At 45.0% G+C, this 26070-nt stretch overlaps 1 protein-coding gene across 10 annotated transcripts in view; it reads left to right on the plus strand.

The window, feature by feature from the left end:
* The window catches only part of GRIK1 (glutamate ionotropic receptor kainate type subunit 1), a 437138-nt gene that overhangs the window by 280221 nt on the left and 130847 nt on the right, over nt 1-26070 (plus strand). For all 10 annotated transcript variants that reach the window (XR_012233956.1, XM_073584576.1, XM_073584579.1 and 7 more), the window contains exons 6-8: nt 7378-7551; nt 18626-18769; nt 22320-22427. Coding sequence is in view for 9 of the 10 variants with exons in the window: in XM_073584576.1 (XP_073440677.1) it covers nt 7378-7551; nt 18626-18769; nt 22320-22427 (426 nt within the window). In the remaining variant the exon portion in view is untranslated. The remainder of the gene's footprint in view (nt 1-7377; nt 7552-18625; nt 18770-22319; nt 22428-26070) is intronic.

Below are 26070 nucleotides of genomic sequence, written 5' to 3' on the forward strand. Positions count from 1 at the left end.
TCCCCAGGAGAAAGAGACTGGTGATTGCTAGGGTGCCTCTGCGGAGAAGAGGTACCCGAGGACCTGTGTGGGCAACACAGGAGAAACGGACTGGTGTTCGTGCGGTACTGACCTGGGTCAATGAGTAAAATGGTGACCCGTGTGGCCGACACAGGTATCGGACAGGTGTTCGTGTGTTACTGACCTGGGTCAGTGAGGAAGACAGTGTACCTGGAGGGTTCAGTGAGGAAAGGTCCTGGAGGGTCAGCCCTGGGAGCAGAGTCGGATCCCAGGAGCACGTGGTGTGACCTTGGACCTGGTGAGGCGCGAGTGTTGGGCAGTCTCAGGTGGAGACAGATGTCGTGAAGAGCACCCGCCGAGCCCCTGGACCTGGTGAGGCCAGTGTGTTGGGAGACGCTGGGAGGAGGGTCGCTCCCTGAATCGCACCCGGTGCGCCCTGTGTGTTGGACGGTCTCAGGTGGAGACAGGAGCGTCCTGAATAGCACACAGTCAGGACACATGAGTTTTTGTGGTGTGTTTTTTCTTCTTTTTTCTTGACAGCCTGCGGTGGCTCAGTGGGAGTCAAGAAGGTGACAAGCGGCTTGATGTGGCTCAGTGGGGTCACGAAGGTAACAAGCGGCTTCCGGTGGATCGGCGGGTCCACGAAGACGGCGCAGCAGGAGCTGCAGTGACTCCAGCCGCTGTGTGTGTGGACAGCAGCCGGTGGTGCCAGTGATCGGTGACAGCAGGAGTTGTGGTGGTGCCAACAATGACTTGTGTGATATCGTAAGAGACAAACTGTGTGGTGTGAACTGTGGTCTGAGAAGACCGGTATAACAGACATGGGGAGATCCCGAAAGGGGGTGGAGTCCCAAAAGGGGGCGGTGACCCAAGTTGGGTTGGTGGTCCAGAAAGGGGCCGAGTGTGAAGAAATGGCAGCACTGGTTGGCTCAGTGGGTATGTCTGGGAAACCGCAGTGTGCGTGTATGTCGTTTCCAGAATGTGGGTTATACTTTCCGGAGCATGACGGACCGCAAGTGTGTACTGTGATGCTGCACCGGGAAGGAATCTCGGGACGGTTGGACGCCAAGAGTCAGGTGACTCTGGTAGGAACTCCTCTCACTTTCTGTCTGACTGAGAAAATGGCCCAGGTTCGCTGTAAACATGGGGTCACGGTGAACTATGTGCTAGACAGAGTGATGTTTGAGGGGCCCGGAGGCAGTGAGTGCCAAGGTGGCGGGATACCACCAGACTTAGTGTATACCTTGGAGGGGGGCTGGGATTTTGTCACGTTGGATGACCTATGGTACGAGGATGGAGACGTTCCTACTGTTGGACTAACCAATACAAAGACGCTGACGCCTCCTAACGTGGACAGGCCAGACGTAGGGGCGACCAGAGAAAGAATTGCGTTAGATGAATTTACTGACCTGACGTCACCTGAAGGGTACCACAGTGTGAGTGAGAATGGTGTGGTAAACAAAAAGAGCGGAGCTGACACACGGATTGAGAGTGTCTTGGGGGTTCACCATACGATGGGGTGTGACTGTGACGTGTTGTTGCCAGTAGCCACCACTAGGACAGAATCTAGTGCTGTGCTGACTGAAACTCGTGACAAAGCTGACGCTGACCTGGTGGGTAAGACCGCGGAAGTAGTCACACGGTTAGTGAGTAACTGGAGGGATGACTTAATCTCTGGGGGTGACTGTGGCTCTGAGAAAGAAAGGGAGCACAGAATAGCAGGGCTAGAGAAAGAAGTCTCTGAGCTCAAAGGTCACATGGTAACGTGGCAAGGACTGAATAAGGCCCTCAGAGAAGAGGTGGATGAACATGTTAAACGAGAAAGAATCCTGAGACAAACGGCCGAGCACAGGGTCGAGGAGCTCAAGGAAGAGATCTTGGAGCTCAGAGGTCACCTGTCCACCTGGCAAAGTGTGAACAAGAACCTCAAGGAAGAGATGGAGGAACTCTGAGGAGTAGTAAAAAGTCTTCTGCGAGAGAAATTGGACGAAGACTTACCACGGGTGAGCGTGAGTGATAATAAGACAGAACTGCCAGTGGCCATAGTGGCCAAGGGTCATGAAGTGATCCAATCGTGTGAAGTTGATGAGTTAAGAACTGAAGAAGACCGTCACCCAGTCGGGTCAACTGTAGTGAGGGAAGTGTCCGTGGTAAGGCCAGAGCCTCCTGGCCTGGAAGAGAGCAAGACCACGTCCTTCAAGACTGTGATTGACGTTCCAGAAGACATGCAAGACGCCTGTGTGGAGGAAGGTGTACATGAGGCTTTCAAAGAGGCGGTCAAGGCGTGTGAGGTGCAATGGGCACCTGAGACTCAGCAGTTAGTGATAATATCCGCCAGAGAAGATACAGCAAACCGGGTAGCTGTCCTGAAAGAGATGCATTTGCAGTGTCTCCACGTCAAACAGTTGGTCAGGCAGAGTAATGTGAAAGCTGCTCGACGCCTAGAGATTGCAAGAGAGGCTATGGATTGGTTGGGTTTGCGGAAAAAGGTGGTTCCGGTACCCAAAGCTCTGATTGGGAGAATCATTGGAAGATCCGGGAAGGTAATGCAAGACCTTGTGAATATCTCCAGTGTGGTGAGAGTGAGGATCCCTCATGATGATGAAGACCAGATATCCAGTGAAGTGGGTAGGATTCCCATTATGGTGGTTGGCTCCATGGAGAGCCTGAGAGACTTTTGGATGCTCGTAGAGTATCGAGTGGGGTACCTGCAAGAGATTGAGCAGTTGAGGCAGGACCGCCGGCGAATTAATAAAGAAGTACGGAATACCAGGTGGCGGCCGCCTTTTACCCAAGATGTAAGGACCCGAAGGGTTCCTCCAAGAAGTGACAGGGCAGATGGCCGAAGAATGTCAGCAAGTCGTAGTTCGACTGGCAGGATGACGGTGAGAGACCGTAGTTCCTGTGAGACGCTGAATGAGTCAGACTCAGGCCAGACAGTAGGGCCGATTAGGACTGATGACCGTACCAACCGGGAGAGCCGGTCAGTGGGAGAACGGTCAGGTGACGAAGCGCACTCTAGGAGGGTGGTGACTAAACAGTGTCTGATGACGCAGACAGACTGCAAATGGAGGGTCAAAGACAATGACCGATATTCTGACCGCTGGGGGCGGGGGAGGCCTAACGCAGAGATGAGGCCATATGACAGATGGAGACGGTTCTCTCGACCTGTGGGGCAAGGTGTGATGAGTGCCCGGTCTCGAGATCCTGGTGTAAGATTGTGTGTTCAACCCCACAAGTTTGAACAGAGGGGCGGGGTATGTGGTGTAATGACCACTATGTCCATTAGGGGGCGCTGTGTGGATGTCCCAAGAGTGTGAGTGGTTGAAGAGCCATTATGTATCTCAAGGTGGGTGACCTTGAGATAGAGACATATGTATGTTTATGAACGCTGTTGTAAAGTATATATGTCTGTGTGAAGGACCTGTGGTGAGGTCATAGTCATGTGACCCGGTGGGCGTGGCTATGGACCATATAATGTGGCCAGGTTAGGTCACATGGAGTGAATGCTGGGACCAGGTTGGTCCAGTTTGGAAGGTCCCGTGAGGAGAAGGATCTCCTCACTAACAGCCTGTGGAGCGGCTGGGCGTGTGCAAGGGCGATGTGTGCCTAAGAGTTCCCTAGAGGGAACTAACATAAAACGTCCTGATAAGCCGCATAAGGAACCCTGACGGGTGAGATAACACTGGGGCTGAACAGCCTGTTTAATGGACGCTATGCTGGTGATATGAAGCTGTTGTACGTTGCTGCTGTGGTTTATGAGGGTGAATAAACCGCATGGACTGCTATGTTTTTATGGAAAACCTGGTGCCGGATGTGTTTTGTTCGCTGCCAAGCGAGTGATCCCCACACTTTTCTCCCGCCCTTTTCTCTGCAGGCTTCCTGTTCCTGGTTCTAGTACAGTCCCCTAAAGCATCCCCCGGGAACCTAATGCCCTGCTCGATGGTTCCAGGCACAGAGCTAGGAAGGCAACTCCCCCTCGGCTCCTTCTGTGCTTCACCCCTTACATTCCCCCTCTCTGTGAGCTCGCCATTCCACGGGCGAGAGTTTCTGGAGTTTTTGCTGACAATCGTCCAGACCTCGTACAATTTGCTGCCAGATGAATTTGTCCTGATTGTAGCGTCTGGGGGGGCACACCAGCCATTGATCGTTCAGAACGTTTCAGATCAGTGGAGGTTGTGGAATCAGCCACCGGAAAAGTGGAAGTTGGAGCCTCCTTAATTACTTCCGTCGTTTCAGGCACCAGCCCAGTTTCCAGGTCTCCCTGAAGGAGTAGAGAGTCTCCGTCTTCTTCGTCCTCAGGAATGAAGACGGGTTCAGCCACCGGGGGCGCCGGGACAGATGGCACCACTGGAGGATCTTGAGACAAACAGGGACGCAGCATATTACGATGCAATGTACGAGTGGGGAGTTCTTCACCTGTTTCAGGCTGAACTTCATAGACGGGTCCTCGCCTACCGAGCCGTCGCTTCACCCTATAAGGGATCTTCTCCCACCAACACTCCAATTTGCTGTTAGGGCTTGTGAGGTAGCGCTGTCATCTAGTAGGGCTTTACTCAGAGCAACGCAGGGACGGGAGCAGAGAGATGCTGACACAGGAGAGCAGAGGAGACAGGTGCAGCGACTGTACACTGAGGGACCGCAGACACAGGCGGTGAGCACTGAGCATGAGACTAAGTACGAGAAGCCTGTCACTGCACCGCTTGGAGGGTTGGTCGCTCCCCTCCTGGTAGAGACATTGTCACACCGACAGACCGCGTCCCTTGACAAGACGCTCCCCTGCGGTGAGACGCTGCCTTACCCTGAGACCAAGGAACATACCGCAACGTGACACTGACCTGCCAAGAGAGACTGTCCCAGGCAGAGTCCCTGACCCTGGTGAGGGAACGCCGCTGCCGCAGCAGAGGGAAGGACCATGAGTACAGGGGGATACCGCCATCCGCATACCACCTGGGCGCTCACGTTAACCCCCCATACACCAGTTGGACTATACCCAGGACCCCAGAGACAGACGACATCAAGCACCCCTTGTGCTTGGGTGCCTACGTGGGAGAAGAGTGATCTCTTCAATCAAGATCTCCAGGAACTGATAAGTTTCATCCCCATAAGAGAATAACTGTCTGTTGTTTTGCACTTCTGTTATTTTTCCAGTTTCTGATATCACCTGTTACAGCATTTTCTCTGTAATATTATATATTCACCAGATATTCTCCCTGTAAATAAACCTCCCCTTTTACTGTTCGTCTGCCTGCTCTGTGGTGATATATATTCCTCCTGCACCTTATTATATATATATATATATGTGTATATATATATATATATATATGTATTTTATATCTCAGGTGGCACTCAGAAGTGTGCAAAAGAAATAGTGGACTTTAATCAGCCAATGTGGCGTGGTGATGTTTTGGTTTTACAGAACCTATATATACAGAATATCTATAATAATGTGTGTGTGTCTCTTTAACTCAGAGCTGTAGAAAAAAAATATCAATGAGCGATGCTTGTGGGCTCAGGATGAATAAAACCTTGCTGTTATTTACATACAGCGCCACACCTGTCTATAGGTTGTGTGTAGTATTGCAGCACAACCCCATAAAATAAAGTAGAAGTACAAAAGTAGACATCATCTAACATGTGGTGCTGTTTCTGGAGAAAAAAAATGTAATGTTTAACTCTGTCCAACCCCTTTAAGTGAGTGCAATGTGTGCGATCGGGTCTTATATAGATATTAACATGAAAAATAAAATGCAAAGAGAGGCGCAATGAGTGTACCTGTATTTAAATTGATTCCCTAACTGAATCGACAGGGTGCTCACCTTACAGGGTTGTGCCACTCTTGCACAACCACGGTGTGAACGTGAATGGTAGTTGGGGAGCGTGTCCTCACAACCCAGAAGGGCACTGCACGTGGGTGTCAGCAACCTCCGCTCTCCTGGTCAGTCCATCTCTCACCGGCTTCCGGATGTGAAGTTGAGACCGATCCCAGCCGTAAGTGAACACCAAGGATCCCGGAGCTTCCAGCACCGCCCAGCAATCGCAGGTTCTCCCACAAGCAACTGCCCTCCAAGCTTCCTCAGGTGGAAGACGGCTGTGACCGTAGAAACACGTTGTGGGTATTGGAGGAAGAATTAAAGCTGAGTTTTTTACCCTCTTTCTGGTTTCTGCCTCTCCTTTAGCGCTCCTTTAGACCGCTTTTTTTTGTTGTTACTTCACATTATATAGATATTATGCAGCTTTTTGTTAGATGACTTTACTGTGGAGCTCCCCTTTGGTCACCGTATTGTGGTATCAGTTGAGCACCGTATAGCGGTTTTTCCTTTGGCATTGTGTGGCGCTGATACTTAGGCCCTCGACAGTAAATCATATTTGCAGTGTATGTTCGTGTCACTGATGTATTAGGCTAAGGGCAGACGTACTTTTTTGCCCTGCGGATTTCTTGCGGTTTTTGTGCGGTTTTCCCCTGCGGATTTCCCCCTGCGGATTTGGAGAATGGAGCAGGTGGAAAACCACACAAAAGAAGTGACATGCTGCATATTTTGAACCACAAGAAAACCGCGCGGAAAAATTTGCAGCGTCTGCACAGCGTTTTTTTTTTTTCCTGTTGACTAAAATGCTACTGTACATCACAATGCGGATATGCAGCGTTTCTGCGCGGTAAAATCCGCTGCGGATCCGCTGGATATCTGCATCGTGTGCACATGGCCTGATGGTGTTTTTTTGACAGCTGGAAGGAAATGTCTTTCATTGATCATTTACTCGGGGCAGATTTGACACTGATTTTCTGTGCAGATTCTGTGCAGAAATCTGCCTGGAATGTAAGCACAGTCTAAATCCCATAATATGAATGGGGGTTTTTTTTCACATCTTTGGTCATATGCATTTTAAAATTCCTATGCCAATTTCTGGCACTGACACCAGAAAACATCAGACGCAAAAAACCTGAATGGAATATAAAAGGAATAGCAAAGTAAGGGCAAATACGCAGCACATCCAAGGCACAAAGCCGGGGACTGAGTTTGTCCTACTCACGTGAAAATAAAGTTCCCTGTTCATCCTGATCTTCCTGATTTATACCAGGACTACAGTAAGCACTCACTCTTGTATGAGGACAGCAGCAGGCGAGCGGGAGCAAGAGTTGCTGTAATTGATCGTCCTCCCAGAATCCGTGCATCTTCCTACGCTGAGAACGTTGTACTTTCCTGCTTTATACTGAGTCATTTTTTGCTCTGACATAAGTAATAAAATACAAAGCATGAAAGAAATAAAACATAACTACAAATAACAATCATGATCTTCCAGTCTTTTCAGGTCTCTGTGAAGTGCACATGGTTGGTTTCTACACAGACATAACTGAACGTTTGTCTCGTCTTGCAGGACCTCTTTGCTCTTGACCTTGAGCCATACAGATACAGTGGAGTAAATATGACCGGATTCCGGCTTCTGAACATTGACAATCCTCAGGTGTCATCCGTGGTCGACAAGTGGTCAATGGAACGTCTACAAGCGCCACCCAAGCCTGAGACTGGTCTCCTAGATGGAATGATGACAGTGAGTACGGATGGGAACGCTTACCTAGTCCTATATGTTATCTAGGTGTATAATAAAGGCGGTAACTAAGTAAAGTAAATATCTACTATAATACTGCTCCTATGTACAAGAGTATAACTGCTATAATACTGCCCCGATGTACAAGAATATAACTACTATAATACTGCCTCCTATGTACAAGAATATAACTACTATAATACTGCTCCTATGTACAAGAATATAACTACTATAATACTGCTCTCTATATACAAGAATATAACTACTATAATACTGCTCTCTATATACAAGAAAATAACTACTGTAATACTGCCCCCTATGTACAAGAATATAATTACTATAATACTGCCCCTATGTACAAGAATATAATTACTATAATACTGCCCCTATGTACAAGAATATAACTACTATAATACTGCTGCTATATACAAGAATATAACTACTATAATACTGCACCTATGTACAAGAATATAACTACTATAATACTACTCCTATGTACAAGAATATAACTACTATAATACTACTCCTATGTACAAGAATATAACTACTGTAATACTACTCCTATGTACAAGAATATAACTACTATAATACTGCCCCTATGTACAAGAATATAACTACTATAATACTGCTCCTATGTACAAGAATATAACCACTATAATACTGATCCTATGTATAAGAATATATCTACTATAATACTGCTCCTATGTACAAGAATATAACCACTATAATACTGATCCTATGTATAAGAATATATCTACTATAATACTGCCTCTATGTACAAGAATATAATTACTATAATACTGCCCCTATGTACAAGAATATAACTACTATAACATTGCTCCTATGTACAAGAATATAACCACTATAATACTGCTCCTATGTACAAGAATATAGCTACTATAATACTGCCCCTATGTACAAGAATATAACTACTATAATACTGCTGATATATACAAGAATATAACTACTATAATACTGCTCCTATGTACACGAATATAACTACTATAATACCACCCCTATGTGCAAGAATATAACTACTATAATACTGCCTGTTATGAATGGGTCACCAAGGAGAAAAAAGCAAAACAAGCTAAGCCACAGAAAACCAGAGTGGTTGGTAACTATGCAGATTGCAGATCCCTGATCTTACCACACAACTAGCAGTAGCCGTGGAGCGTGCCTACGATGAACCTAGACGCCTCGTCACGGCCGGAGGACTACATAAGCCTAAAGCAAGAAAAGGGAAAACAAACTGCCTCAGAGCAGACCCCAAAGGAATAGATAGCCCCCACACATGTATTGACGGTGAAACAAGATGAAGGCACAAACGCAGGCAGGAAAATAGGCTGAGCAAATGATGGGGCCCAAACTAACTAGACAGGAAAGGAAAGGGAAGACACTGTCTGCAACCCGCAAAAAACCCTACAAAAATAATGTCCAACACTTCTGATAGCAAAATTAACCCTGAAGTCACTAGACTTCTCCCACTATATCAGCACTCTGAAATTTTCTGAGACAGAGACCGAACTAGTAAGGGACAAAAAGCCAATTGGCAAAATACTGATAAATAAGAGTGGAAATTCAGCCCAGCCTCCAGCCGGGGCTGCTACACCACACAAAAAACTGAATAGACCAACAAAATCAAGTGTGAACATTAGCAGAAAAGCTTAGCTTTAGATGACTGGAACAGAGCTGAAAACCAAGAGCTGACAAGCCAGAAGGAATCACCAGCAACTGAATAGGGCGTCGGCTGTCTTAAATCCAATCTGAGAATCCTGAGACCCAATCGTCATCCTCATTCTCAGGTGGCAGATCTCCACCGATCAAACCAGCCGCACCACCTCCCGTCACCACCAGAGGGAGTCCAGAAGGGGAACTCACAACTGGTGATCCAGAGAATGAACTCACAACAACTGCCCCTATGTACAAGAATATAACTACTATAATACTGCCCCTCTCTACAAGAATATAACTACTATAATACTGATCCTATGTACAAGAATATAACTACTATAATACTGCCCCCTATGTACAAGAATATAACTACTACAATACTGCTCCTATGTACAAGAATATAACCACTATAATACTGCCCCTATGTACAAGAATATAACTACTATAATACTGCCCCTCTGTACAAGAATATAACTACTATATTACTGATCCTATGTACAAGAATATAACTACTATAATACTGCCCCCTATGTACAAGAATATAACTACTACAATACTGCTCCTATGTACAAGAATATAACTACTATAATACTGCCCCTATGTACAAGAATATAACTACTATAATACTGCCCCTATATGTACAAGAATATAACTACTACAATACTGCTCCTATGTACAAGAATATAACTACTATAATACTGCCCCTATGAACAAGAATATAACTACTATAATACTGCCCCTATGTACAAGAATATAATTACTATAATACTGCCACTATGTACAAGAATATAACTACTATAATACTGCTCCTATGTACAAGAATATAACTACTATAATACTGCCCCTATGTACAAGAATATAATTACTATAATACTGCTCCTATGTACAAGAATATAACTACTATAATACTGCCGCTATGTACAAGAATATAACTACTACAATACTCCTATGTACAAGAATATAACTACTATAATACTGCCCCTATGTACAAGAATATAACTACTATAATGCTGCCCCTATATGTACAAGAATATAACTACTACAATACTGCTCCTATGTACAAGAATATAACCACTACAATACTGCCCCCTATGTACAGGAACATAACTACTATAATACAGAAATGTAGAAATTTTTGCACATGGTCATAAGTATTTAGACCCTTTGCTCAGTATTAAGGAAAAGCACCTTTTGAGCTAGTACAGCCATGAGTCTTCTTGTGAATGATGCAACACGTTTTTCACGCCTAGATTTGGGGTTCCTCTGCCATTCTTCCTTGCAGATCCTCTCCAGTTCCGTCAGGATGGGTGGTGAACGTTGGTGGACAGCCATTTTCAGGTCTCTCCAGAGATGCTCAATTGGGTTTAGGTCAGGGCTCTGGCTGGGCCAGTCAAGAATGGTCACAGAGTTATTCTGAAGCCTTTGTTATTTTAGCTGTGTGCTTAGGGTCATTGTCTTGTTGGAAGGTGAACCTTCGGCCAAGTCTGAGGTCCAAGTCACTCTGGAAGAGGTTTTCATCCAGGATATCTCTGTACTTGGCCACATTCATGTTTCCTTCAATTGCAACCAGTCGTCCTGTCCCTGCAGCTGAATATCACCCCCGTAGCATGATGTTGCCACCACCATGTTTCACTGTTGGGATTCTATTGGGCAGGTGATGAGCAGTGCCTGGCTTTTTCCACACATACCGGTTAGAATTATCACCAATAACTTCTATCTTCGACTCCTCAGACTAGAGAATCTTATGTGTTTTTTAGCAAACTCTATGTGGGATTTCATATGTCTGGCACTGAGGAGAGGCTTCCGTCAGGCCACTCTGCCATAAAGTCCCAACTGGAGGAGGGCTGCAGTGATAGTTGACTTTGTGGAACTTTCTCCCATCTCCCTACTGCATCTGTGGAGCTTAGCCACAGTGATCTTGGGGTTCTTCTTCACCTCTCTCACCAAAGCTCTTCTCCCTCGATCGCTCAGTTTGGCTGGACGGCCAGGTCTAGGAAGACTTCTGGTGGTCCCAAACCTCTTCCATTTATGGATTATGGAGGCCACTGTGCTCTTAGGTACCTTGAGTTCTGCAGAAATTCTTTTGTAACCTTGGCAAGATCTGTGCCTTGCTACAATTCTGTGTCTGAGCTCCTTGGCCAGTTCCTTTGACCTCATGATTCTCATTTGGTCTGACATGCACTATGAGCTGTGAGGTCTTATATAGACAGGTGTGCTCCTTTACAAATCAAGTCCTATCAGTTTAATTAAACACAGCTGGACTCCAATGAAGGAGTAGAACCATCTCAAGGATCACAAGGAAATGGACAGCATGTGACTTAAATAGAATAATATTTTCCTATGTGGATAATAATCTGAGAGTTTCTGTATCTCGCACATTTGGACTCTAGCTCTGCCCTGTAATTTAGAAAGTTTTCTATAGTTTCTCACATAATATGTTGCGGTGTTTTTTTTCTTTTGTGGCTTTCATGTTTTGCTATTTGCATACAATTGTACCTGCTACATGAGTCTTTCATCTTTGTCGCCTTTCTTTCATCACTTTTTATCATTCTTTTATATGTTGCTTTACTTTTGACCATGTTAGAACCGTCTGTATTAGGGAGATGATAAAAGAAAAATCCCTACAATGCAGAAACGAGGCCTTTATTTAGAAATTGCAGTGACATTAAAATATTATTGCCGCACCAGCATTATTTCCAGTTTAAGAATTGATTAATAGTCTCAGGCATCTGTGGTGCTGTGATGATAATGAGGTCGTAGATTTACACAAATGTCCCATGTCTCGCTGCCTTAATAAACATGCAATTATTATTAACTGTCTCTGCACCACTACTAGGAAGAGTTCAGTCCCTCGTGTTTATTAAGATTGTTAGTCCAGTTTCTGTACCCATTATTCTGTAATTTTCCTCTCAAAACTAAAATGATGATGAAGGATCATTTTAAGGAATTGACCACCTTCCAGACCTAAATTAATTTTGTAATAGGTTTTATTATACATTTTGAATCGTTTGGCTTCTTCTACAGCCTCTGTGTATAACTGTACATACTGCAGAATTAGTTAACTGTGAATCCAGAAGTATGTTGGCGTGAGACCACGGTCTGTAACTCATCTATCTTCCCCTGTTCCGTCTTCTAAGCTGATTCCTGACCAGTTGAGTGTTGGATTGTAACTTATTCTGCAGTCTGCTATGTACTGTGATACGTAGAGGCTGTAGAAGCCAAACGGTTCACGTTTTAAAACAACTATTTAAAAAATACATGCATGTAAGTGAAAAAAATGCAACGGTGTCCATATATATAAAAACTGTCAGACCCATAGTTAAAGGTGTAGTCCAATTTGTTTTTTACTCCGTTAGCTTCCTGTACTTAAAACTAAAGGGCTTGTCAGGGACTTTAACTCTGGCCTATCCTTAGTATAGGGCATCAATGTCTTTTTGGTGGGGGTGCGACTCCCGGCACCTCCGATGATCAGCTGTTCCTGGTGTTGGCGGCACTTGTTAGTTGTGGGGCTGCACAGCTCCGTTAACTGAACAGTGGCCACAGGCAGGTTCTGCATATCCACCCCCTATGAATTGAATGGAGCTGTGCTGTTCAGCTTCACAACTGAGCAGTTCTTTCTGCCGCCTACATCGGGAACAGCTTTTTTTGTGTGTGTGTGTTTTTGCACTCGAGAAAAACTCTTGGTTTAAAACGGACACAAGGACCAAAAAATCTGATCCAGCACACTGACAAAATTCAGTCCATGGGTTGTTTTGTGGTAAAAGAACTGTCATCTTGAATGGAGCCTTTGTTTTTGCTCCAAAAATCCAGAAATACAAACTCGGTGTGAACACACCTTTATGGGGCTGATCGACGGTATAAAAAAACCTATGGACTGGTTGACGCCTCTTCTAAAAGACAGCAGCCATGTTTTTCTAATCAACTTTTATAATGCGGTATTTCAATACCATTTGAGTCCAAAATATCCTGGCCTCCTTTTTACCTCCTGTGATAAGGCATCAGCTACTGACCGGCACGTGGCGCCCCTTCCAGCTCTGTAACTTTTGGCGGTGAAATGTTACCGGGAGTCGGAATGGTTGGTGTTTGGCGTTGCTCATGCTCAACACCACGAGTTTCCGAGTAGCTGCACTGGTTGGCATTATGGCTACATTACTACCACTTCTTTAGTTTTTTTTTGGAATTTTCACTATTTGCTGTTTGGTTTTGAAGGATAAAATTTGCTCAGTTGCAGTATCTGGCTTGTATAAAAGGATACGGGAAAAGATATTTGTGCTAAAAGCCAACCTAACGGCATAAGAAAACATGACAAAAATAGAAAATTTGCTTCCCGTAATTTGCCCGTTTCCTGTCGGCTAATTTCATTGTAAGCCAAAGCTCTCCGGTCTAATGAGGCATCATTTCATTATCTCCGCCGCCTCTTCCTATACAAATGTTTCATTGTGAAGACTTATTGGTATAAATGTGCGATGTATGATGGCTATTACCGCTATAATAAAAGAAAAAAGACCCGCGTGGGCCCTAAATCACCCGAACATGTTATCTATGGCACTTGGCGCACTTGACTGCCTTCTGTACTTTATAAATGGCAAGATGGGAATTTAATGGGACGTTGTAGAAGAAAAAATGACAAATTGTAAAAACCTTCTATGGTTAATAAAGTGATTGCAAAACTATTAGCAATCTGCCAACAGCCTATGTTGCATACCTACCAACTTTGTTCAAAAGGAGGTTTGGAAATGTTGCCTATAACTGGATTTCTTTTCTTTCCCCCTTTTTACTGGCCATATTAGAACCAGAATGTGTGTTTGGAGGATGCCAAAAAGAGGTAGTCGGAGCTATAAATGGCAGGGGTGCCTCGATACAAGTTTTGCTTCAGATATTAAAGGGAACTGGTCAGCAGTTTTGGCCAATATAAGCTGCGGCCATCGCCTTTCAGGGCTTATCGACAGCACCCGATCTGACCTGCAAGATAGGAAAAATAAGTTTTATTATAGTCACCTGGGAGAGCGGCCCGAGGGGTTGTCGCCGGAACCTCCCATCTTCTTGCAATGCCACCCTCCTTCTTGCTTCATTGCTCCCCGGCATCGCGCTCCTGCACAGGCGTACTTATCTGCCCTGTTGAGGGAAGAGGAAAGTACTGCAGTGCGCAGGCGCTGGGTCTCTCTGACCTTTCCCGGCGCCTGCGCACTGCAGTAATTGTGTAAGATGTTAAGCTCAAAAGTCATCGTTCGCGGCAGCACATTGTTCTGTTTAAACAGGTAATTTGCTACCGATACACCAATCGAATTAGCGATCTGTCTAAGGAAAAATTGCTCTAAGGCTAAAAAGATGACTAAACGACTGCCGGTTGACCTGGGTGTAGGCAGTGGTCATTTAATGGCCCCAATTAGTTAATGTAAATGGGGCCCTAAGTCCTTGTACCCTATTACAGCAACGTAAGCAAGAGAAAAAGTGAAGAGCGATAAGAAAGTCACGAGATCCTTCTCCAACAAAAGATGGAATAGGCAAGAAAAAGGGGATTTGGCAAAAGATGGGGTCCCAATTTAAATTTTGCTGCAGGCTTTTCTAAAAAGGTAAAGTCTCATCCTGACCTAGTGCATGGACTCTAATAACATCTGGAGGTCCAATTTTAGTTTTTCCATTTTTGAGGGTGAGAAGGCAACAAAACTCGTTTAGGGTGAGTGTCGAACACTCCCTCTAAGTCATAGAGCACTGGACTATCAATGACTAAGTTTTCGATATTTTTTCTTCTTAACAAAAATTAGGAAAAATTTCAAGTTAAGACTTTTAACATGTCACAAAGATAAGTTAAAAGTCTCAATCGGTGGTGGTCCTAAACCTGAAGCCCCTCGTTGGGCTGTAGATACCATATTCCGCATCGGAGAGGCCTCCTTCGTTTTGGTGATCACTGGGATTTCAGCACCTTCACTTTACTCTTTTGGAAGAAGATAGCTGTGTAAAGTGTTTATATTTCCACACTTCTTTTGGGTTTCTCATATTCTCTCCACGTAAAGGTGTCTCTGGCGACGTTGTACCCTTGATCTAAGCGGCCTCCGGTGACATCCGCTATCTTTTTCTCTCGTGTCACGCCCGCAGACATAATTTTCACTTAAGGTCTAGTTTGTTGACACACTCAGGTCCACTTATATATTTGTCAGACACTCGTAACGTCCACAGCTCATATTTTATAGTCTTCCTCTGTTAAATACAACCTTGAAAGCAAGGCGAGTGCGGTGTTGTAGCAGCCGGCTGTCTTAGTCCAGCAGCGGACGTGCGGGAAAACTTTCCTTATGAATCGGCTTAGGAATTAAAGAGAAATCACAGATGCAGAAGAGATCGGTAGGGTTTTATGAGATTAGGAAAACATTGGTCAGAAAACAGCGCCCCCACTTGTTTGTGGTGAGTGTCTGGTATTGCAGCTGACTTCATTCAGACAAAAAATCCCATAAAACACCCAGATGGACCTATTTGTGGCTCTGAAAAGTGGTTGTGGTACAAGATCGGGATCTGTTCACATAGAGGGGTTTTTTTAGGAGGATTTTGAAAATGATTCTACTCCAAACTCTAAGTGAAAAACTGCTTGAAAAGGTCTCTATTCCAATGGAAAAAAATAAACGTTTTTTATGTGGATTTTAGAGCAAATTTTACTCCAAACTTCTAAATAGCGGATTGAAAAAGTCTTTAATGAGAAAACAATATAGAGCTCTGTGCACACTGAGTTTATCAAGGAAATTTTGGAACAGAAATTGAGCAAAATCTGAACCTGATACTTCAAGGTTTTGAGTTTTGGAGGAGGATTTCCGAGAGTTTCCGTTCACTTTCTAATCCAAAAAGACTCCGTGTGCACATAGCCAAAAGAAACAACAACACACCAATTCTACAGGCCTTTTTACTTGAAAAATAATGTTAGAAATGTAATTATACTGAATCAGGAAAACTTCCCATACATAAAAAGGTCATATAAAAACACACACACAAAAACTTTATTTTATAGGCATTATTGATGTGCATTTTTTTTAAACCATACCCCGATGGTTGACATGCCGCCGTTTTTTTCTCTACTTGTTGACTCTTGAGATGTCTCTGCAAAAAAAAGTTCCAAAAATTATGAATGAATCAATAGAAATAGTGAAAAAAAAATCACCCCATGAACCAAATTAGCAGAAAAAGAAAACACGCCAAAATACTTTGTTCTTTTATTTTTTTTTTTACATGGATTTCAGTAGTAAAAATCCACACCAAAATCCTATTGGTATGTTCAAAGTGAGGGTCTCTTTACCTAGATTTTAAAGAGGATCTTCTTCAAAAAAAGAGTATTAGAAATGTTTGTTGATGTAGATTTTGTGACAGATCACCTCCTCAAATTCCACATTTATGAATACAAAATCTAGACTGGCAAGCCAGAAAAAATAAATAAAAAATTTGGAGTGTTTTTGTGCTATTTTCTGATGCAGATTTTAGTTCTGGGCCATTTTTGTTTGAGTTGTTTCATTTGTTACATTTTTTTCAAGCAGAAAAGCTTCAACGATTAACATATTTTTGCTCTCTAAAAAAAATAAAAATAATTGTCATGTAGGAAATAAACAGCAATGTGTCCACTATAAGGGTATGATTGCACTTTTTTTTTTTCTGTGAATTATTTTGGCTGAAAAATTCACGTTAAAAAAAACACTTCAAAAACAAGTATTTTTGTGCTTTTTTGGTGTTTTTTTGTATTTGTGGATTTTTTTCTGCTGCTATTGGTTTAATAGTCAAATTTGTAGCATTATTTTTATCTTCAAAGTAGAAAATCCTTAAGAATTGAAAAAAAAGCATCGTCGTGTGCACTTGCATGAGTGTTTTGCCATTGATATGAAAAGGATATTTATTCAACGGGTTTTTGCTGAAGTTTTTGTGAGGATTTTGGAGCAGAAACCATAGAGTCATAGAATGGAATCATAGAATGTTAGAGTTGGAAGGGACCGCCTGGGTCATCCCAGACAGTTTTGTCCAGCCTCTGTTTGAAGTCTTCTATTGAAGGAGAACTCACCACTTCTCGTGGCAGCCTGTTCCACTCATTGATCACTCTAACTGTCAAAAAGTTTTTTCTGATTTCTAATCTGTGTCTCCTCCCATTCAGTTTCATCCCATTGCTTCTAGTCTTTCCTTGTGCAAATGAGAATAAAGTTGATCCTTCTACAATGTGACAGCCCTTTAGATATTTGTAGACAGCTATTAAGTCTCCTCTCAGTCTTCTCTTTTGCAAACTAAACATTCCCAAATCCTGCAACCTTTCCTCATAAGACAGGGTTTGCAGACCGGTCACCATTCTGGTCGCTCTTTTCTGAACTTGCTCCAGTTTGTTGATGTCTTTTTTAAAATGTGGCGCCCAAAACTGGACACAGTATTCCAGATGAGGTCTGACCAAAGAGGAGTAGAGGGAAATAATGACTTCACGTGATCTAGACTGTATGCTTCTGTTAATACATCCTAGAATTGCATTTGCCTTTTTTTTGCTGCTGCATCACACTGTTGACTCATATTCAGTCTGTGATCTATTAGTATACCCAAGTCTTTTTCACATGTGCTGTTGCTTAGCCCTATTCCTCCCATTCTGTATATGCTTTTTTCATTTTTATTGCCCAGATGTAGTACTTTGCATTTTTCCCTGTTAAAACCATTCTGTTAGTTGATGCCCACTGCTCCAGTTTATTTATATCTTTTTGAATCCTCTCTCTCTTCTCTAGTATTAGCTATCCCTCCTAGCTTTGTGTCATCAGCAAATTTAATAAGTTTACCCTCAATTCCTTCATCTAAATCGTTGATAAAGATGTTGAACAATACAGGACCCAGGACAGAGCCCTATGTTACCCCACTTGAGAAATTTTTCCAACAATGTGCAGCCATTTACTTTCATATCCATGTCAAAAACCTTTAAGTTAACTTAGGCTAAGGATCAGCTTCAAGATCCACATCAAAAGCATCTTCAAGTTCTCTTTGAATGCTATTTTAAAGTGTATCAGACCCGGTCCACATGAGCTTACAATATCCATGGAAGGAGCCTGTCTTATGATCTGGGGGTAGTGAGTTCTACAGAAATGGTGCAGCACGAGAGAAGTCCAGCAGACAGGAGTTAGAGGAGGTAATCATTAAGAATGGCAGGTTACTCCAGATTGAAACCTCAGCTTGGCTTTCCCATTTGAAAGACTTCTCTTGTGCTGCACCTCTTTACTCGCAGCATAGTTTCTCTGACTTGTAGACTAATTTCCAAATGACGTGCCGATATAGAACTTTCTTGGTCTGTAATTCTGCGCTTGACAAGTTTTAACCTCCAGGGAAATTGCATGTGAAGATTGGCAGTAGTAACTGTTGGCCGGTCATGAGTGTTGTAATAAAATGCAGTCTGCCTCTCTGCTTAATACAGACAGATGCCGCCTTGATGTACGACGCCGTCTATATGGTCGCAGTCGCAACGCAACGAGCTGCCCAGCTGACTGTCAGCTCTCTGCAATGTCACCGTCACAAGCCGTGGAGATTTGGACCGCGATTTATGAACCTCATTAAGGAGGTGAGTTATTGGAGCTTTAGCGCTATATATTATGATTAGCGTTATGCTTGTGCTGCTGGGAAGTAAAGCTCGACTTTTTGTGATATTTCTTCACTTTTATCACAGTGTTTTTTTCATGGAATTTTAAGTCTTAGTTCACTTTTTTCATCTTTCTGTAAAATACTTTGCTTTCCCTTTGGGTTTAGACTTTTTTTATCATCAGAAAATGGGCTATTATTTAAATCAGGTTTTATGTTCGTGTATTTTATTCTAAAAAAAAATTTAGCAATTTTTTTTTTTGTGTGTGTCAAAAATTAATAATCTTACTATTTTTGCACTGGCCACTGGGGCTTTTCTGAGACTTGTACATCCTGTCCTTTCAGAAAGAGTTTTCCGTAGTCTCATTATCATCAGAGACATATTATAATGACAGGTAACAGTTTTATAGATAGCTGAAAACACATCAATCACGATAGGTGATATTACAGCTCACCTCCTCCCCTGTACAATGACAAATCACACCTATATACAGTAGATAACACAGGATCCACCATTCACAATATAAGATGTTACAGCTCACCTCTTCCTCCTGTACAATGACTGATAACACCTCTATATACAGTAGATAACACAGGATCCACCATTCACAATAGATGATGTCACAGCTCACCTCCTCCTGTACAATGACTGATAACACCTCTGTATTCAGTAGATAACACAGGATCCACCATTCACAATAGGTGATGTCACAGCTCACCTTCTCCTTCTGTACAATGACAGGTAGCACTTCTATACAGAGCTGATAACAGAGTGTCCACTAATCACAATAGATCATGCTTATTAGATGCTTCAATACAGGCCATAGAGTCTGAGTCTGTTCAATGTGGCTAATGTACATGTGTTGTTTCCTGAAACTACAGGAAGTTAGAGTGTAAAATAGCCCCAGTGGCCAGTATAAGAATCGCAAGACTTATATTTTAATACAGATTCTGATATAGAAGAAAAACAAAAAAAAAGTGGCAAAAATGTTTTAGAAACCAAATGTAATACAAAAAGCTAATTTAAGGAATAGGTATTTTTCTGATGATCGCTTCCCTTTAAGTAATTTGGGGGAAACTGTGTACACAACCAGACCCTTGCAGCCACTTTTAGGGTCTCTCTATTGATCATAGTGTTTTCTGCTGCAGGAGGAGGAGTGGTCTTGGCACCCAGATTTTCTAGCTTATTAAGGACTTTATCCAGGAATTTTTTTTTTACTATGGGTCTAAAAGCTCTCAGGCATGTATGTAGTTGCTACCTACCTGCCTGTTGTGCTTGGCTTCAATCTCTGCCGGCAAAGAGCAATTATAGACCGCTCCTGCCGTAGATTCAGTGGCTTCCACTGACGTCCTATCGAGAGAGCAGCGGCTTCTTTTCCGCTCTGCTCTGTTGACGGGGCATGACATACTGACTGACAGCCGGCAACTGCGGGGAGCTGGCTGTCAGTCAGCATAGCATCTTCAATCACGGTCTGTCGACAGAGCAGCCTGGAGGAAGAAGAGCCGCTCTGATGACGAGATGAAGCTGAACCAACGGTAGGAGCAGTCAATGACGGCCCTGAGCCACCACTGGAGAGAACAGGCAGATAGTTAGCAACTACCTGCCTGTTATTTTTTAGGCACACATTAAAAAAAATAATCCTGGATAAACTTTTTAATTTTGGCATTTTTGGCTTCCTTATGATATCAGCAAAACTGGATCGGTGGGGGTCTGACACCCCCAGCATTCTCCTGATAGCTGGTGCTCTGGTAGCTAAAAGTTCACAAATGCCACAGCTCCGTACACAGTGCAGTGACCCATTGAAGTGAATGTGATCTGAGGTGAGATCGGCCTTGGCTCCTGAAATCTCAGCGTCGAACCCTCGACCATGTGATATTGATGACCTCTCGTAAGGATATCTTTGTAGTGAATAACCCCTTTAAGCTGCTTTGCCAAAAATTTGATAAAATAACGCCTACTATTTTGTGTCTACAGGTCGTGTGCGCACAGTGTGTGTCTCCATCTGCCGACACCGTGTAGTCTAATCCTGGAATCAGACTCCCTTCTATCTGTCTGATAGTTATTGAGAAGATACAAGATGATGGAAATGAGTATGATTGCAAAATCTGACTACACGTGTTTGTAGTCAGATTTTAGAGACACGTAGGTCTGTATTGGAGCCACATTGTAGGCACAAAATAGTAGTACAATTTAACCCCTTTCCGACATCGGGCTTAATAGTACGCCGATGTCGGACTCCCCCTGTTTGGTGAGGGCTCTGGAGCTGAGGCTGTAGCTTTCCGGGCACCTCAGCTGATCTATACAGCTGACATGTGCCTGTAACAGCTGCGGATGGAATCACGATCCACCTGCAACTGTTATCCTGTTAAATGCCGCTGTCTCTGACAGCGGCATTTAATGTGATCTCGCCGGAAACGCGGGTCGCTTATGGCTTGTCATGACAACCAGATGTCTCCAGCAGACCTCTGTGGTTGTCATTGCCGGATTGCTATGAGCGCCGCCCGGTGGTCGGCGTTCATAGTAAGATGAACATTTTGCTAAACACAGAGGCGATCTGATCATCGCCTGTATGTAGCAGAGCTGATCGGGTTATGGCAGTTTCTGGTCTCCCATGGAGACTATTGAAGCATGCAGAAAGTAAAAAAAATTTTTTTCTAAAAAATACATAAAAGTTCAAATCACCCCCTTTCGCCCCATTCAAAATAAAACAATTTAAAAAAAATCAAACCTACACATATTTGGTATCGTCGCTTTCAGAATCACCCAATCTATCAATATAAAAAAAGAATTGACCCGATCGCCAAAAGGCGTAGCGAGAAAAAAGTCAAAATTACGTTTTTTTGGTCGTTGCAACATTGCATTAAAATGCAATGCCGGGCGATCAAAAGATCGTATCTGCACCAAAATGGTATCATTAAAAACATCAGCTCGGCGCGCAAAAAATAAGCCCTCACCCAACCCGAGATCACAAAAAATGGAGACGCCATGAGTATCGGAAAATGGCGCAATTTGTGAATTTTTTTTTTTGAACACTTAAATAAAAAAGAACCTGGACATGTTTGGTGTCTATGAACTCGTAATGACCTGGAGAATCATAATGTCGGGTCAGTTTTAGCATTTAGTGGACATGGTAAAAGAAAAAAAAAACAACAACTGTGGGGTTGCACTTTTTTCGCAATTTCACCGCACGTGGAATTTTTTCCCGTTTTCCAGTACACGATATGTTAAAACCAATTTGTTTCATTCAAAAGTACAACTCGGCCCACAAAAAAACAAAAATCAGAATGCTATGGCTCTGGGAAGAAGGGGAGGGAAAAACAAACGCCAAAACGGAAATGGCTCGGGTTTTAGTCGACAGGTTTCCATCTGTATATTGGTTCGATATCGGTATGATAAATGTACACGTATGTGCAAGTCGCCACCCGTGGATTTCTCTGTAGGATCGTCCATTCTTCCAGAGATTTCTGTGCGGTAAGATGTTGATGGATCGTCGGCTGCCTTCATATATCTCCTCTTGTCTATCTGTCCCCAGGCTCGGTGGGACGGTTTGACAGGTCGGATCACCTTCAATAGAACGGACGGCTTGAGAAGAGATTTTGATTTGGATATTATCAGCCTGAAGGAGGACGGCATGGAAAAGGTATTCAGGATTTTCATTCCATTTTCCTTTACAGACACCGCTGCCAGGATATCACTTAAGACTCCAGTTATTAAGGCCCGAGGAACTGTATAAATAGGCACTTTGTGCGTCGTGGAGGCAGAACTGTCAAGATGTCCTGAAGTTAAATGAATAATTATATCTGTGAGCTGTTTGAGCCCTTAAAGGGAGATGTTATGGCTCAATTTTTAGTAAAAAGAATACAACGATCATATAGAAATCTACGTGTTATAGAATTATACATATTTTGTAAGTGACACTGTTTAACAGGGCAATTAAAGGGACAAAACTAATATTTCCTTGTGACTAGTGCAGGACCTGAAGGGGGTGGGGCATGAGCCAGGACTTTATCATGCTCCGCCCACTCAGGCAGTTTTGCCTGGTTACGTTCCTTGAAGCTGAGGTCGTGGGATATTTTACATTGGCTTTATCCTAATAAATTATACTTGTGATAAGGCTCAATGATTGAACTTTTTTTTTTTTATTGTTAATTAGTTCTCATCATTTTTTTAAACTATAATTTTCTATTTTTTTTTTCTTTTTTTTGACAGACGTGTGTAACTTTTACTGCTCACATATTTATTTACTTATTTAATTGCATATTACCGGGTCTTTGCGATTGGTTTTCATTACAGATTTTGCACCTTTTTCACTATAATGCCACTGTGCTGCACTGTCTACTGCTCACTGCAGAATGAGTAAACTGAGGATCCACTAGTGAACTCGATCTGACGAGTAGTTTTTAACTCTTATCTATTTCTGAGCTCCACTCAGCTGAATTATAAATACAGGCCACATCAAAATTACATTTTTAGGGAAACAGAGTCTATAAAAGCCAAACGGTGCAAAATTTTTAGTTAAAATCAATTGCAAACATGAATTTTAGCCACAAATAAATAAATTTAAGTAAAAAAACAAAACCTTTTTGCAACAAAGGTAGAGGGTAACGGAGCCTAGACATAAATTGCTGCCTACATTAACATCTTTAAACCTTTCATCTTCACTTGGCTCCCATTGTCTATCATTGCAGGGGATCATTCTCACAGAATGGCCAATGGGTTTGTCATGGAGACGGCATGGGCACAGCCATAACCCTCTACTAGTGTCAGTCTGCTAAGAACTGCTGCCAGTACTGATTACTGTACCGTTCTGTGCTATAACCCGGCTTAACTAGCTGGGATTAATGCCAGTGGCTCAGGGTCCCTAGAGCGGCTTGGTAATGAACCAGATGCTTGTTAGGGAATATCTAAGTTATGACTCAACAGGTGCTACGCACAGGAAGTAATACAATCTGTATATGCCAATTGTCCGAAACTTGCCGGAACTATCCCAACAATTCAGAACAAAATCACACCAAATGAGATATATATATATAGATATATAAAAATACATACAGCTGTAACTGCCGTTTCGGTCAGCTCTCATGTGAATCTACCTACAGCCCTGATGCCCATGTCTAATGTGCCCTTCTGTCTCCTGTGCCCCGTGTCTCCTGTGCCCCGTGTCTCCTGTGCCCCGTGTCTTCTGTGCCCCATGTCTCCTGCACCCCTTGTCTTCTGTGCCCCGTCTCCTGTGCCTCCGGTGCCCCTTGTTTCCTGTGCGCCTTGTCTTCTGTGCCCCCTGTCTCCTGTGCCCCCTGTCTCCTGTGCCCCCTGCCTCCGGTGCCCCTTGTTTCCTGTGCGCCTTGTCTCCTGTGCCCCCTGTCTCCTGTGCCCCCTGTCTCCTGTGCCCCCTGTCTCCTGTGCCCCCTGTCTCCTGTGCCCCCTGTCTCCTGTGCCCCCTGTCTCCTGTGCCCCCTGTCTCCTGTGCCCCCTGTCTCCTGTGCCCCCTGTCTCCTGTGCCCCCTGTCTCCTGTGCCCCCTGTCTCCTGTGCCCCCTGTCTCCTGTGCCCCCTGTCTCCTGTGCCCCCTGTCTCCTGTGCCCCCTGTCTCCTGTGCCCCCTGTCTCCTGTGCCCCCTGTCTCCTGTGCCCCCCGTCTCCTGTGCCCCCCGTCTCCTGTGCCCCCCGTCTCTTGTGCCCCCCGTCTCTTGTGCCCCGCTGTCTCTTGTGCCCCGCTGTCTCCTGTGCCCCGCTGTCTCCTGTGCCCTCTGTCTCCTCTGAGCCCTGTCTCCTTTGCCTCCTGTGCCCCCTGTCTCCTGTGCCCCCCCGTCTCCTTTGCCTCCTGTGCCCCCCGTCTCCTGTGCCCCTTGTCTCCTGTGCCCCTTGTCTCCTGTGCGCCCCCCGTCTCCTGTGCCCCGCTGTCTCCTGTGCCCCGCTGTCTCCTGTGCCCTCTGTCTCCTGTGCCCCTTGTCTCCTGTGACCCCTGTCTCCTCTGAGCCCTGTCTCCTTTGCCTCCTGTGCCCCCTGTCTCCTGTGCTCCCCCGTCTCCTTTGCCTCCTGTGCCCCCCGTCTCCTGTGCCCCTTGTCTCCTGTGCCCCTTGTCTCCTGTGCCCCTTGTCTCCTGTGCCCCTTGTCTCCTGTGCCCCTTGTCTCCTGTGCCCCTTGTCTCCTGTGCCCCTTGTCTCCTGTGCCCCTTGTCTCCTGTGCCCCTTGTCTCCTGTGCCCCTTGTCTCCTGTGCCCCTTGTCTCCTGTGCCCCGCTGTTTCCTGTGCCCCGCTGTTTCCTGTGCCCCGCTGTTTCCTGTGCCCCGCTGTCTCCTGTGCACGCTGTCTCCTGTGCACGCTGTCTCCTGTGCACGCTGTCTCCTGTGCACGCTGTCTCCTGTGCACGCTGTCTCCTGTGCACGCTGTCTCCTGTGCACGCTGTCTCCTGTGCACGCTGTCTCCTGTGCACGCTGTCTCCTGTGCACGCTGTCTCCTGTGCACGCTGTCTCCTGTGCACGCTGTCTCCTGTGCACGCTGTCTCCTGTGCACGCTGTCTCCTGTGCACGCTGTCTCCTGTGCACGCTGTCTCCTGTGCACGCTGTCTCCTGTGCACGCTGTCTCCTGTGCACGCTGTCTCCTGTGCACGCTGTCTCCTGTGCACGCTGTCTCCTGTGCACGCTGTCTCCTGTGCACGCTGTCTCCTGTGCACGCTGTCTCCTGTGCACGCTGTCTCCTGTGCACGCTGTCTCCTGTGCACGCTGTCTCCTGTGCACGCTGTCTCCTGTGCACGCTGTCTCCTGTGCACGCTGTCTCCTGTGCACGCTGTCTCCTGTGCACGCTGTCTCCTGTGCACGCTGTCTCCTGTGCACGCTGTCTCCTGTGCCCCCTGTCTCCTGTGCCCCGCTGTCTCCTGTGCCCCCTGTCTCCTGTGCCCCCTGTCTCCTGTGCCCCGCTGTCTCCTGTGCCCCGCTGTCTCCTGTGCCCCGCTGTCTCCTGTGCCCCGCTGTCTCCTGTGCCCCGCTGTCTCCTGTGCCCCGCTGTCTCCTGTGCCCCGCTGTCTCCTGTGCCCCGCTGTCTCCTGTGCCCCGCTGTCTCCTGTGCCCCGCTGTCTCCTGTGCCCCGCTGTCTCCTGTGCCCCGCTGTCTCCTGTGCCCCGCTGTCTCCTGTGCCCCGCTGTCTCCTGTGCCCCGCTGTCTCCTGTGCCCCGCTGTCTCCTGTGCCCCGCTGTCTCCTGTGCCCCGCTGTCTCCTGTGCCCCGCTGTCTCCTGTGCCCCGCTGTCTCCTGTGCCCCGCTGTCTCCTGTGCCCCGCTGTCTCCTGTGC

This window comes from Dendrobates tinctorius, unplaced genomic scaffold (assembly GCF_039654945.1).
Source record: "Dendrobates tinctorius isolate UK_male_01 unplaced genomic scaffold, ASM3965494v1 ptg000084l, whole genome shotgun sequence".
NCBI lineage: Eukaryota > Metazoa > Chordata > Amphibia > Anura > Dendrobatidae > Dendrobates > Dendrobates tinctorius.